At 55.6% G+C, this 15233-nt stretch overlaps 1 protein-coding gene across 1 annotated transcript; it reads left to right on the top strand.

Moving 5' to 3' along the window:
* The first annotated feature begins 296 nt into the window (after positions 1-296).
* Positions 297-14874, top strand: ITIH3 (inter-alpha-trypsin inhibitor heavy chain 3). The gene is given in 24 exon segments (XM_070455938.1): positions 297-329; positions 570-704; positions 706-735; positions 1396-1416; positions 2389-2555; positions 2645-2749; positions 3013-3175; positions 3999-4112; positions 5113-5238; positions 5541-5657; positions 5860-6028; positions 6636-6761; positions 7026-7207; positions 8917-9102; positions 9246-9385; positions 10056-10210; positions 10832-10849; positions 11878-11901; positions 12137-12172; positions 12328-12441; positions 12949-13153; positions 13837-14009; positions 14202-14313; positions 14629-14874. Coding segments are annotated over 24 exon segments (2766 nt in total). The 5' UTR covers positions 297-311; the 3' UTR covers positions 14759-14874.
* Positions 14875-15233: the final 359 nt, after the last annotated feature.

Below are 15233 nucleotides of genomic sequence, written 5' to 3'. Positions count from 1 at the left end.
GACAAAAGAGGAAGAAGAAATTTGGAGGGACATGGGCTGGCAGAGAGAAGACATGTGAGGTACAGAGAAGCGGAAGGTGAGAAGAGTTACCTTCAGAAAGCAACTTGGAGCTGGATCACAGGACTCGGGGATTGTCTTTCCCAAGGGGCCACGGAAACCACAGGATAATGAGGAAGGAGTCAACCATGGAGATCCTAGTCTCAGGGTGTTAAGTCTGGTTTTGGGCCCTGGCTGCCTGGAGAAGAGAGGGGAGATAACTGATCCAGAGGCCAGACCAGAGGCCGTGCCTGTGATGTGGCGACGATGCTGAGATGCCTTTTGCTTTAAATGTGAGTCCATATTCCATCATCATCGCCCCCTCCCAGGGGGTCTCTGGGCCCATTTGTCAATGCAATGCTTCTGGCTTCCCCAGGGGCCTCCATGTCCTGCGGCCGCTGGGTGTGAAGTCTAACACTGTGGATGATACCCACCGGGCTACCTTGGTACAAGTAGATCCAGGCCCATCACTCCACCCATGCCCAGCTTCCCGGGGGAACCTCCCACCTCCTGCTCCTCCCGCCCCGATGCAGGTCGATGACCCCATTTGGGAAAACATCAGGCTTGCTCATATAAGGAGCCCGGGCCAGGCCAGCATGCTCAGCAATGGCGTTGATTCAGTGGCCCTGCCTCATCTTGACCCTGCTCTCCGGCTTGGCAGTCTCTGGCTTCCCTAGAAACCCATCCCGGCTGCTTGGGGTAAGTCTGCCCCTTCTTCACCAACAGGCAGGCAGGGGGGCCACACTGGGTGGTCCTCTGTAGAATGAGGAGGAGGCAGAGGCTGGGCAGTGAGCTGCAAGGAACATGGCAGGGCGTGGGGGGACCCAGGCCCCAGACCTGCTGTCAAACCTGATGAGACAGCTTCCCCAGGGGAGCTTAAATCTCCAGGGCCTCTGTTTGCTGACCTGTCAGGTGGGTGATGCACCACGATCAGATCACCTCCCTGAGGGGCTCTGAGTTTCATATATAGACAAGGGGAGAGGCCTCTAGGAATGGCCAGGCTGAGCTGCATGGGGTACAGTGGTGGTGGGGTCTGGAGGAGTCTTGGGGGGCCTGGGGCCTAGGGAGGGGCAGAGTGAGTCAGGGTATATGGTGCAGGGGGAGAGCACTGACTTTGGTCCTCCCTGACATGCTACCCTAGACCTCCCCCCTGGCCCTCAGTTTCCCCATTTACTCAGAGCCCTTCCTACTCTGACATGTGGCTCTGGTTGGGTCCTCTGTCCGGAGGCCCCTCAAGGTGTGTGTATATGTTGGGGGAGGTGGTCACTGCTGAACCTTGGCCTCGGCCCAGAGCCTCTACTCAGGCCACAGTAGCCTTGACCTTGGCCCAGTCCCTGTGTTTGTCTTTGTTTTTTCCAGAAACGGAGCCTCCCGGAAGGGGTGAGAACTTTCACAAGAGATGGGGCAGGGCAGAGTTGGTTGCCCAACAGCGGAAGAAGTGGGCCACAAGGGAAGGTCCCTCCAGCTGGCAAACCCCCTCATGGCCCCCTGCCCTGGCAGACCCCCGCTGCCTCCAGAGCCCTGGGAGAGAGCTTCAGGGAACCATGCCCCTCGGACTCGCTGATGCAATAGAGGACCACCCCTCCATGGGTCCTTCTTCCCAGAAACACTTACTGAGCATTTGTCAGACCCCATGCATGGGGCAGGAGACACACAGTGAATGGCCCTGTGATGCCTTCACGAAGCATCTTTATATCCATGTTCAATCCAGATGTTTCTCTAGAACATCCCTTGGCCCATTGTCCCATTGGAAAGAGGGTGTTGGGGGGCACGAAGGCCCTCCCAATGCATCGCCTTAGGTGCAGGAAATAAGGGCCTGTTTGGGAAACAGAACCGGGCAGCTACTGGACACAGGGAGCAGACTGGAGTGTGTGTGGACATGCTCTTTCTAAGCTGAGCTCTGGAAGATGAGCGGGAAGAGCTAGGAGCCAGCATGGCAGGGGCACGGACTGAGCAGAGGAGGCAGGACCTGCCCGGAGGCCCCCAGAGCCATGGGGAAGGCTGTCCTGGGGGTGGTAGGGAGAATAGAAGGGCTTTAAACAGGAGAAGGACAGGTCAGATTTGAGTTTTTACACCATCTCACTGGCTACAGCTGCATGTAAACCAGATTATAGAGCTAAGAAGGCAGAGTGGCCATCACAACAGTGGTGGCCAATTACAGGTAGCGACCAAAGATAACTGCCCAGGCTTCTGATGTGTGCGACTGGGAGACTGGACAGGCCACTTACCAGGCAGGAGCTTTGAAGCCCACAAAGGGGAGCTTGAAGGGGAGCAGCCAGGAGGAGGTCCTGGTTTCCAGGGGCCTCAGGCTGGCTGGTCACCGTCCGCTGATACACTGTCCCTCTCCTGCAGGCGGTCGACGGCATCGAAGTCTACAGCACCAAAGTCAACTGCAAGGTGACCTCCCGCTTCGCTCACAATGTCGTCACCACCAGGGCCGTCAACCACGCAAACACTGCCAAGGAGGTGTCCTTCGACGTGGAGCTGCCCAAGACTGCCTTCATCACCAACTTCACCTTGTGAGTGTCACCACAGCTTCTGGCTCTGGGCGGGGAGGGGAGTCTGGCTCAGCCTGAGCCCCCCTTTCCCCAACTCTCTATCTCTGCAGGACCATCGATGGCGTTACCTACCCTGGGAACATCAAGGAAAAGGAAGTTGCCAAGAAGCAGTATGAGAAGGCTGTGTCCCAGGGCAAGACAGCCGGCCTGGTCAAGTAAGTGTGGACCCTCAGGCATTGGCGAGAATGTCAGGGCTGTGAGGGCCCTCAGAGACACTAACAAGAGAACAGCAGCTATAATTATTACATGGCAAAATGTGCTATAATTCTTACAACATTATCTTACTTTGAAGTTGAGGCAACTGAGGCTCAGCATGGGTAGGGGGCTCCCCCAGGAGGAAGGGACTGGAAACCAAAGGCCCAGGAAACAGGGGGCTGTGCTCTTTCTGGGGCAGTCACTGTTTCTCATCCCCATTCAGGGCCTCTGGGAGGAAGCTGGAGAAATTCACGGTCTCAGTCAATGTGGCTGCAGGCAGCAAGGTCACTTTTGAGCTAACCTATGAGGAGCTGCTCAAGAGGCATAAGGGCAAGTACGAGATGTACCTCAAGGTCCAGCCCAAGCAACTGGTCAAGCACTTTGAGGTAATCGGCCACTCGCTCGCAGCGCCTGAGGGTCTGGGGTGCCAGGAAGGGCCCTGGGCAGAGCCCACAGCAGGAGTGTAGGAGCCCAGGCCCTAGCACCCGGCCAAGGAGGCGTGGGGGAACTACAGTGGTGCTGCCCACAGCACCTGGGCCCAAGGGAGGAGGCCAGGCTGCGTCTGAGCCATCCAGGTTGGGTGCTGGGTCCTTGGGGGCAACATCACCAAGTGTCTCTGTAATGCTGGTAACTGGTTACTTGGGCATTTTTACCTACATCAGAGAGCAAAGCCAAAGGAAATGCTTTTAGTGGTAGACTCTGGGGCACCATATGGCAGGGAGTGGAAGAACTTTGGGGTCAGAATGCTGCTGCTGCTAAGTCACTTCAGTCGTGTCCGACTCTGTGCAACCCCATAGATGGCAGCCCACCAGGCTCCCCCGTCCCTGGGATTCTCCAGGCAAGAACACTGGAGTGGGTTGCCATTTCCTTCTCCAATGCATGAAAGTGAAAAGTGAAAGTGAAGTCGCTCAGTTGTGTCTGACTCTTAGCAACCCCATGGACCGCAGCCTACCTGGCTCCTACATTCGTGGGATTTTCCAGGCAAGAGTACTGGAGTGGGGTGCCACTGCCTTCTCCGTGGGGTCAGAGTACCCAGCTGCAAACCCATGTGGTCATCTTCTTTCTGGGAGGCAGCAGGCTTGGCTGTCACAGAGTTGTCCTAGCAGCTGGTCCCTATACCACACTAACCCATCTCCTCACCCTTGTTGTCCTGGAGGCTGGGCTCGGCACCTTCACTAGGTGACATCTCCTGACACTTGGCCATTTCAGATCACGGCAGACATCTTCGAACCTCAGGGCATCAGTACCCTGGATGCTGAAGCCTCGTTCATCACCAATGACCTCTTGGGCAGTGCCCTCACCAAGTCCTTCTCAGGGAAAAAGGTGGTATAGATGCCTCTGGGGCCTGGGGGGAGGGAGCAGGGGCAGGAACATTGAGTTTAGCAAGGTGAGTCTGAAACTGGGGGTTTGGCAGATGCAAGGTAGAGAGGGAGAGAGTGAGAGTGTGTGTGTGTGTAGGTATGAGGCGGGGGTCAGGGAGAGGCAGAAGTCTGCAAATCCCCTTTCTCCTAGGCCACCTGGGTCAGCAGTGAGGATGCTGGAGGCAGGGGGCTGGTTGCTGGTGATGACCTGCCAGAGGAACTGGGGTCTCAACTGCACTGGGGAGGGAACAGGGAAGCCATTTATAAAGCCTGATCCCATTTCACTTTGGGAAAGTAGGCAGGGCAGGCTACTGGTCCCTGTTTTACAGAGAAGGAGACAGAGACCTGAGGGAGTTTTTCAGATCTGACTCCATTTGAGTGGTGAAGAAGAAAGGGAAATTCGTTCTTGGTGCTCGGGGTTGGCTCTGGACCCCAAGGTCCCCAGCAATTCCAGGAATCTTGCCGATCATGGGTAGTGGATGAATACATGTTTACAAGGACAGCAAACCTCAGTCAGGACTCCTAGGGTGAGGCTGGAGGAGCACACACTCAGAGGGCTGCTGACCTCTGCAGGCCGTGTCCCCGCCCAGGGCCCCCTCCTCACTCTCTACTCTGCCCCATCCTTGCTCCTCTTGACAAAAAGCACACAGTGTCACCCAACGTGAAGTTCCTTTTCATGGTGCAGAATTCTCCTCCCTATGTGGCTTCCAAGTGCAGGCAGAGCTAAGGGACTTGTGAGGCCCAGTGAACCAGGAGAGTGAAAGCCTGGCTCAGATAAGGCCTCTACCCTCCAAGGGGCTCCTGATCTCCGAGGGGGAGAGAGGTGCTCAGGAAGGCCAGAGCACCCCAGAGGGTGGCAGGACTCAGGCACTTTGCTGAGTGCCCAGGGCAGCCCCAGGCTGAGGTCTGCAGAGGGCAGGCCCTGCCCAAGCTGAGAGAGGCCCTCCATCACCCTCCCTCAGGGCCATGTGTCCTTCAAACCCAGCTTGGACCAACAGCGTTCCTGCCCAACCTGCACGGACTCCCTCCTCAAAGGAGATTTCATCATCACCTATGATGTGAACAGAGAGTCTCCCGCCAATGTGCAAGTAGGTACCTGCCAACTGGCTTTGCCAGGCTGATCCATCCCCTGCCTTGCTCTGGTGAGCGCTGATGTGTGGAGGTGTTGCAGCTTCGTCCGGTAAAACAACCTTGATCTTCAGCCCAAGCATGAGGTTCCTGCAAGGCATGGGGCCACAGGCAGACCAGAGCCTAGGTGTGGTGCCCCCTGGAGGCGGAGAAAGGACATCTTTATTTGGGGCTGCTAAAAGTCTGGGTTCTATTTGCAAGGGTAGCCAATGTGAGGTTGCTGAAGGGCCACTGGTCTCCAGTCTCTCTCTCCCGTTTTCAGATCGTCAATGGCTACTTTGTGCACTTCTTTGCACCTCAAGGCCTTCCGGTGGTGCCCAAGAGCGTGGTCTTCGTGATTGACGTCAGCGGTTCCATGCACGGTCGGAAAATGGAGCAGGTACTCTCCTTGGTGCAAGAGTGGGTGACAGATGGGAGACATGGGGAGATTTCTTTAAAAGTGGATGAAGCTAATATTCCAGTGAAAGAGAAGGAAGGAGGGCAGGATTTTTAAAAGACACAAAGCATCTGCCTCTTTTCCTGCAGACAGCAGGGGCCCAGGCCGGGAACACATCTTATCTGCTTGTCTTCCTCCTTCCCAGACAAAGGATGCCCTCCTCAAAATTCTGGAGGATGTCAAAGAGGATGACTACTTGAATTTTATCCTGTTCAGTGGAGATGTGACCACTTGGAAAGACAGTTTAGTTCAAGCCACTCCTGAGAACATCCAGGAAGCCAGGAAATTTGTGATGGATATTCATGATCGAGGAAGTAAGAACAGAGGGGAGGGAGCTACATCCTGCCATTCCTCTCTGCCTGAGCAGCCTGTTTCCCTTCTGCCTTGGTGGCAGAGACTCTGCTGGTCTGGGCCCTGCAGATCCAAGCTGCAGGTAGAGGTGGGATGGAGAGTCCTCAGGCTTGACATTGCGGTGTCTTCTCTGTGATCTAGGGAAACCCACTTCTTTCTAACCTGTGATCCCCACAAGGTAATGCCAGCATTACCCAATAAGGTAATGCCACAGAGAATTCTTATGTGCGGCAGTTTCATATGAAAAATGACAAGTGATGTCTATACTGCTCCCCACTCCTCCCTGCGAGAGGGGCTGGTGGTCCATTTGACTGTTCTCCAATCACAATGTGTTCTTACAGTCACCATGTGCATCTATCCTTCCAGCAGCCCTGAGAGGCTGGTCCTTACTCATTTGAAAGATTAAGTCATCCATTCATCACTCACTGAGTCATCCAGTCAATATTTACTGAGTACCACTGCGCACAGGCAGGCAGCGTCTTTGGGCGTGTGAGCAGGGACTGTTGTCTCGACTGCCTCCCCCAGCACCCTGAGGATATGCTCTCACGGTGTCATCTGTCTGTGTGCCAGTGACCAACATCAACGACGCGCTGCTGAGGGGCATCAGTATGCTGAACAGGGCCCGGGAGGAGCATAGAGTCCCAGAGAGGAGCACCTCCATCATCATCATGCTGACTGACGGGGACGCCAATGTGGGTGAGGCGGCATGTGTGGCTCTTGCTGCCGCTCCTGGCTCTATAGCCAGCGTGCTGCATGACCTTGGGCAGCTCTCCCCAGGGTCCCCTGTGATCTGTGAGTCTCTGAAGGGCTCTGCCCGCCCCAGTGCCTGCTCACGGAGGGCTTGTAGCAGCCGTGACTCTGCCAGCTCTGCACAGGCAGGGGTCAGATCTCTGCAGACAGAGCTGGTCCAGACAGTCGCTGGGGCTATGGCTGCAGCATAAATACCTCCTCATCCCACAGGTGAAAGCAGACCTGAAAAAATCCAAGAGAATGTGCGGAATGCCATTGGTGGCAAGTTCCCCTTGTATAACCTGGGCTTTGGCAACAATCTGAATTATAACTTCCTGGAAAATATGGCCCTGGAGAACCATGGGATTGCCCGGCGCATTTATGAGGATTCCGATGCCAACTTGCAGTTGCAGGTGTGCCTTGCCTCACATACCTCTGGGAATGGGGAGCTCCCTACTTCCTCAAGAAGCTGTTCCACTGTGTGACAATTCAAGTTATTAGAAAGAACTTCCTCTCGGGTTGAAATCTATCTCTGGTCACCTCTTACCCATCAGTCCAGGTTCTGATTTTGTCCACAGGCTGCACAGAATAGACCTGCTTCTTCTGTAGGACTGCCATATCAGATACAAGACCTCCAATTAAATAGGAACTTCTCATGAACAGCGAATAACTTTTTAGCAAGCATGCTCCAAACACTGAACAGGACACTGTACTTAGTTTGCTGTGCTGTTCTAAGTCGCTTCAGTCATGTCTAACTTTGTGTGACGCTATGGACTCCAGTCCACCAGGCTCCTCTGTCCATGGGATTCTCCAGGAAGGAATACTGGAAGGGGTGGCCACACCCTACTCCAGGGGATCTTCCTGACCCAGGGATTAAACCCATGTCTCTTATGTCTCCTGCATTGGCAGGAGGGTTCTTTACCACTAGTGCCATCTAAGAAGCCCCTAAACTACATTTAGTTTGCTAGTGCTGCCTTAACAAATAACCACACCTGGGCGGCTTCCACAGGCCACTGTTAGTGTTTGTTGCTCAGTCATGTCCGACTCGACCCTTGTGACCCCGTGGGTTATAGCCTGTCAGGGTTCTCTGTCCATGGAATTCTCCAGGCAAGAATACTGGAGTGGGTTGCCATTCCCTTCTCCAGGGGATCTTCCTGACCCAGGGATCGAAGTTGGATCTCCTGTATTTCAGGTGGATTCTTTACCATCTGAGCCACCAGGGAAGCCCCACCTGGCTCCCACAGCAGACATTTATTGTCCCACATGTCTAGAGGCTGGAAGTCCAAGATCAAGGTGCTGGAAGGGTTGGTTCCTTTTGAGAGCTGGGAGGGAAGGCTCTACTCTAGGCCTCTCTCCTTGGCCTGTCGATGGCCATTTTCTCCGTGTATATCTTCATATCATTTTCTCTGTGGGCATGTCTGCCTCTGGATCCAAAGTTCCCTCTTTCAAGGACACCAGTCATATCAAATTGGAGTCCATCCTAAACAATTCATTTTAACTTGATCTCTGTAAAGAGCTTTTCTCCAAATTTAAGGTCATGTCCTGAAGTACGGGAGTAAGGATTTTCACCTGTGTATTTTGGGGTTTCAAAATGTGCCCCATGACAGCTGTACCCCTATACTAAAAAGTAACCTGTCATTTTCTTGTTATTCAAATGTAACTCATGACTTATATTTTCATTTGCTAAATCAACTAACCCTCTCCTCCCCAGTATAGGCAGGTGCTTCTCCACCTCTGCAGTGGAACCCCCAACCTTCCTCCTGTTAGTCTCCGGGTCTCCATGCTCTCACTCCACATCAACTTTTTTAGTCAGCCTCCAACCTTTCTCTTCTCCTTTTTACTTTCATTCCAACAAACAAACATTTCTCGAATCCTCTGTGCCAAGAACTCTGTCCTTTCCTTTTCTATTCTTCCCAGTCTCTAATTGGGATGGGGAGGCGTTGAGGAGGAGGTCCCCCAAACTGAAGGACACAGTCAGGGCCAGGTGGAGGTCAGGAGCTGGACTGGCCCAGCTTGAGAGATCCAACCACCTGCAGAGGCACCAGCGGGAACCGGCCCACCCTGTCCTCTCCCTGCCCGCCTTGGTGGCCAGAGATGATCAGGGCCCCCATCTGAACTCTAGGGCTTCTATGAGGAGGTGGCCAACCCACTGCTGACAGGCGTGGAGGTAGAGTACCCTCAGAATGCCATCCTGGACCTCACCCAGAACAGTTACCAGCATTTCTACGATGGCTCTGAGATTGTGGTAGCCGGGCGCCTGGCGGACGAGGACATGAACAGCTTTAAGGCAGATGTGAGAGGCCACGGGGTAAGCTGAGCTGGGGACCTTCTTGTGCGCTGGGGGTGGGGGACCTACCAGTGGGGGCTCCAGCCTCCTGGCTGACGGCCCAGCAGAAGCAGCCTCTGAACCAGGCCCACCTGGCTCCAGGCCTCCTTGTACCCCCGTCCCAGGCCATCAACGACCTGACCTTCACTGAGGAGGTGGACATGAAGGAGATGGAGAAGGCCCTGCAGGAGCGGGAATACATTTTTGGGGACTACATTGAACGGCTCTGGGCCTACCTCACCATCGAGCAGCTGCTGGACAAACGGTGACCCTGGCCCACCCCTCACACAGCGAGGCCCTGCCCTGAGCCCCAGCTCTGCTCCAGCACCTACCAGTGCCCCCCACCCCCTCCCCCCACCCCGTGCTGGCTATGCTCCGGAGAGCCGAAGAGGAGGGAACTTTCACCTTGGGAAGTGCACCTCCACGCCCACTGCAGCTGCCCAGTTCTCCTTTTGGCTAGGCCCCCATGGCGTGTTTTTCCTGGAACAGAGAGGGTCTGTGAGGCAGGGCTCAGGCAGGGGCCTGGGAACATCTTGAGGGCAGGGATAAGCCTCGGCATCCTGTCCGCTATACCCAGCATGGGCCTACAGAGATGCTGAGGAGGAACATGACCGAAGGCCGAGACCCCAGCCCTCAGCCCCAGGGGGCAGAGCTTGGCCATGTGAGGGGGCTGTGTCAGCCTTCTGTTGGGCAGGACTGGCTGGGAAAGACGCTGGCACTCAGCACGTGAACACCATGATGACCATGAACACCATGGCTGTGGCCATGTCGAGCCCCTTGTAACTTTCACCTGGAGAAACAGGCCCAGAGAGGAATCAGGGCATGTCCGTCTGTCCCAGGGAGCTGATGAAACCATTTTCTCTGACTGCTAGGGACCCACTGGGAGAGGTTGAGGGGGTCTTGGGCTGACCCTCCTTCCCTGCCTGTCCCCACAGCAAGAATGCCCAGGGTGAGGAGAAGGAGAACCTCACAGCCCAGGCCTTGGAGCTGTCCCTCAAGTATCACTTTGTGACTCCGCTGACCTCCATGGTGGTGACCAAGCCTGAGGACAACGAGAACCAGACAGCCATCGCCAACAAGCCCGGGGAAGGTAGGCACAGACGGTGGGGGGCCACAACTTGGATGCCTCCTTCCAGGCCCCTGACCCTGGGTGCTCTGGAGAGAAGCGGGCCTGCTGAGAAAGGCAGGTCTAGGAGGTATCAGAGGAAAACTGGCCAAGGACCCGGGAGGGTGTTATAGAGGAAGGGAAGCCATTAGTGTGAACAGTGGAATGTAGGCATGAATAGGAAGAGCCTTGAAGTCTCTAAAGGGGGCAGGGTGTCCAGGGTCATTTCTGGGAAAGGGACTGAGGCTGCAGCATGGAAGGGTTCAGTTAGATAAGACGAAGCACTTCCAACCTAAAAGTCCGGCCTGGAGCCAGCACCTGGGGATTGTGAGAGGAAGAGGCCATGAGAGCTGGAGGCTGGGACCAGGCCTGGTCAACCAGACCCCACGAGCACAGTGCCCTGAGGGCCCTTGCAATTGGCACTGGGAGATATGGGAGGTAAAGAGCCAGTCTGGGCCCGGCCTCTGCCTCCAGGAGCTCCTGGTTCCTGTGGGGGCACACATGGCCCAGGCATGGCTGGCCGGCCAGGCAGTGAGCAGTCACAAGGGCCCTGACACGGGGGTTCTGTGGCCTCTAACTCCGTGGTCTCCTCTTCCTCCCTTGCAGGGCCTCTGGATACAGAAGGTGAGCTTCAGCCAGCGGCTGATGACTTTCCCAGGAGGAGGTCAAGAGAGGACCAAAGAGACCTTTCCTCCACCACCCAGGAGGGGGCTGCCAGGACACCTGAGCTCAGCTCCCAGCTTTACTGCCAACTCACCGGGGGCCGGGGCAGGGCCCTGTTCACTCTGAGCCTCAGGGTTCTCATCAGCTGACAAAGGGGGTCTTCCCCTGCCCAAGGAGGGACAATTGGGATGAAAGTATTCTGTGACCTGCAAAAATGAGTAACTCAGTTAGTTACTCAGTAACCCCACAGCAAGGCTTTGAGGAAGGCTTCTTACGGTTCCCATTTTACAGCGAGGAAACTGAGGCACGGGGAAGTTAAGTTCCTTTGCTCAAGGACTCGTTCAGCAGGGGGCCCAGCCAGGACTTTGGCCCAGGCGGCCTCGTTCTGGCGGCTGCTCTGGAGTTCAGAGCACGCTGCGCTTGTCTCATTATGGAACTGGAACCTCGTCCCCACACCATCAGGCAGGACCTCCCCAGCCCCTACCGGCCTGCCTTGTCTCTATCCACACGGGCTGTCCTAACCAAGCAGTATATTTCAACTGGGTCACGGCTCTGCCCTCTGAACAGCCCTGTGAGATGTAGTCACTGGTGCACGTGTGTGTGTGGGTGCGTGTCGGTGCATGTTTTGCTACTGAGGACAACTGTCGCCTGTGAGCCTCATTCTACTCCAGCCTCGGGACTGTAGTTCAGGGGTGGCAGACAGAATTGCTCATGACAGAGACACTGATGACCTAATGGCTTGCATTTTAGCCACTTGGAAGTGCTGTCCCCCTGCATTAACATTATGCCCCTAGTACCACCAGCCCTAGTAGGGATTCCCTGGGGGCACCCCATTTCTGAGGCTTAAACTTAGGGGGTCACATTCCCACCTCTGTCAGCATTGGGGCCCCACTGGGGGCAGCAGTCCCAAGACAGGCAGAAGGCCTGGGGTTCGTGGGAGGGAACCCCCTAGACCTCGCTCACACCTGCCCTTTGGCTTCTTTTTTCAGTGATCCCGTCCATGGCTTACCTGAGTGAGTATGTGCCAGCTGCCACAGAGCGCGGCCCTGCGTCGTTCCCCTCTGGAGTCTTTCCTGAATCAGCTCTCTGGAACAGGCAGATGGTTGGGGGGTTCCTCAGGAGACGGGGGGAGGTTACGAGCATTAGGGAGCCTGAAGGTGAGGGGCATGAACCAAACTCTGGGTGGGGGTCTTGGTGCCTCCCCTGGCCTGTTTGTTTAGCTCAGCCCTCTCTTTCTTTCGTCCACAGCCAGCTACCAGGTTCCCAAGACACCCTACTACTACGGTGAGTTTCCCAGCTCCCCCAGGTCGAGGCTCTAGGCCTAGGGCTGAGCACCTCCTGTCTGTCTAGCAGCCCATCCCACGGGACTGGGAGGCAAGGGGAGGTCCCTGGGACCGTGAGCGATCCCGAGAGCCAGCCTCTTCTCTGCGTGTTCTCAGTGGATGGGGACCCCCACTTCATCATCCAAGTTCCCGAGAAGGACGATGCCATCTGCTTCAATATTGATGAAGCCCCAGGCACAGTGCTGCGCCTCATTCAGGACCCTGTCACAGGTGGGGGCCAGGGACTGGGGCCAGGGGCTCTTCCTGGGAAGGCCTGGAGCCCCCAGGGTGGACTGATGGACCAGGCCCACTCTGCCCCAAATGCACCCACCTTCAAAGGTAGATTCCATCCTGCAGGGGTTTCAGATTCCATCCAGAGCCACAGGTTCACCTCATCTCCCCAGGGCCAGGGGTAATGGGGAGACGGTTAGAGTTAAGGGCTGCTTGGGCCTATGGGCAGGACTCACCCTGGGCCTGAGGAATAGTGTTTCTCTGAACACCACTCCCTGACCCAGACAAGGGGCAGATCCACAATGTGGGCCCTCGGCCACCAGTGTGACCCCAACATGTCTAGGAACAGATAGGGCCAGCTCTCAAATCCTGGTCTCTCAACTGAGAGACCTGCATCCCCCACTGTGTTATCGCTCGGGAGGTCTGACTAAAGGGGAAGCTGTGAGCCGAGAAGACCAGTCTGGACTTAGGTCTTGCTGGTCTCTCGCTGCCCCGCCCATCTGGCAGGCCTCACAGTTAACGGGCAGATCGTTGGTGAGAAGACAGGCAGCTCAGACTCCCAGGCCAGAAGGACTTACTTTGGCAAACTGGGCATTGCCAGTGCTCGGATGGACTTACGGATTGAGGTGACACCGGAGAAGATCACCCTGTGGAATGGGGACGCACCGAGCACGTTCAGCTGGCTGGACATGGTCATGATCACACAGGATGGGTAAAGCCCTGCTGCTGGGTCTCTGAGGGGTGATGGAGTGCGAGGGTCTTGGGGGAATTTGAACAAATCCCAAAAGATCCACAGGGCTAACAGGAAAGACCAGTGGCCTCAGCCCCCGCTCTGGGAAAGGTTCAACATGGTGGCCCCCAGCCCACCCCCTGGGCTCCCCACCAAAGGCAGACAGATAGGTGGCTAGATAGTTCATAAGACAACTTGAGGGAAGGGCTGTGTGGACAAAAGCATTAGGTGAACCTGGCAGGCTGATGATGACAAAGATCCCTGTGTGCATCATCTCTGGCTGAGCTCTCTTGTTCTCACTCCTCTGCCTCTCCTGCATCTTCAGAGCACCCCCAAGCTGGGTGGGCAGGGCTACAGTGTTAGTCCCATGGAGGTTCAGAGAGGGGCAGAACCTACCCAATGTCACACAGGAAGCCCAGTGGCCTAGCTGGGGCTTGATCCTGGGTCTTCAGACCCCCAGGACAGCCCCTTGTCTGCCGATGGAGTAGGAGGGACCCACTTAGTGCAGGGTGCAGTCAATGTGCGTAAGCCTCTCCTCTCCAGCACCCCTGACAGTTTCTGGGGTCGTGTGCTCTCAGATGTCACGCTTCCTGCTCTGCCCTTGATTCAGATGCCTGGTTATCATGGCCACTGGGCCCCACTGCTTACCTTTTCTTCTCTTCTAGGCTATCTGTAATGATCAACAGGAAGAAGAACATGGTGGTCTCCTTTGGAGATGGGGTTACTTTTGTGGTTGTCCTGCATCAGGTGTGGAAGAAAGAGCCTGCCCACCATGACTTCCTTGGCTTCTACGTGGTGGACAGTCGTGGGATGTCAGCACAGACACATGGGCTGCTGGGTATGAAATGTTCAAGCTTCAGGCTGTTCAGGCCACATGGTGGAGGGAAAAAGCCACGTTGAAAGGGCCTCCTAGTCACCCTGGACCCACCACTCAACACCCCACCCAGCCTTTCTATCAATCCTGGAAGGCCAGTGGCCTTGTCACGTATGGCAGAGGTAGGGTTGACAGTGTGAATGTTTTTATTCCTAGGACAATTCTTCCACCCCTTTGACTTTCAAGTGTCTGATGTCCACCCAGGCTCTGACCCCACAAAGCCAGATGCCACAATGGTGGTGAAGAACCATCAACTGACAGTCACCAGGTGAGGGGACCCTGCTGATGTCCTCAGACTGTCGGGTACGAGATAGGAGGGAAGTGCTCTCTCTACCGATGCACATCAGCCTGGCTGGCTCTTGTCTTCCGTGGGATACCCTTGTTTCCCTCTGGGCTCTTGGCTCCCTCTAATCAGGAAAAAGCCAAATCTGGCCCCCTAGAAGGAGTAACCACATGACCTCATTCTTGACCAGAGTCTGAACTCCTAGAATTGGCAACTTCACACCCACTTTCAACTTTAGATCCATGAATGCAGCCGTCTTGCCCACCCCACACATCACAGCCTTTATCTCTTTTCTTTCAGGGGCTCCCAGAAGGACTACAGGAAGGACATCAACGTCGGCAGGAATGTTGCCTGCTGGTTCGTCCACAACAATGGGCAAGGGCTGATCGACGGCATTCACAGAGACTACATTGTCCCCAACCTGTTCTGAGTTGACATGCCAACTCCTGCTGAGATGGCCGGCCCGGCCTGCCTGGCATCTGGAACAGAGGCACAGAGTGGGGCCCGATGAAAGGCTGTGACAATAAAGGCCAAGGAGGAACTGGACTGCCTGCAGCCTCTGCCTGCCTCCATCAGCCCCTGCTCCAGGGAACAGGCAGCTCGAAGGAAGGGTTGGCTGCCTGGAAGGCAACTTCCTGGGCCTCTCCATCAATGTGGCTGGTTGGGGGGTGGTTACTAGAGGAGTAAAACACAGGACAGTGGGGGAAGGAAAAATATAATCGATTCCGGAACAAAGGGCCTCTGAGAAGTCGGGAAGGACTGACTGCCTTTCAGAGTTTAGGAAGGATGGAGCAAAAGTCAAGGGTCCCTGGCTCAGGAGCTCTTATCAGGGATGAAACTCGTTCTATGATACAGGAGCAGAGATGCTCCAAGGTAGATTCAGCCTGCCACTAATTGCGCCATCC

This window comes from Odocoileus virginianus, chromosome 26 (assembly GCF_023699985.2).
Source record: "Odocoileus virginianus isolate 20LAN1187 ecotype Illinois chromosome 26, Ovbor_1.2, whole genome shotgun sequence".
NCBI classification, from domain to species: Eukaryota; Metazoa; Chordata; class Mammalia; order Artiodactyla; family Cervidae; genus Odocoileus; species Odocoileus virginianus.
This window is presented reverse-complemented; position numbering and strand designations above follow the sequence as displayed.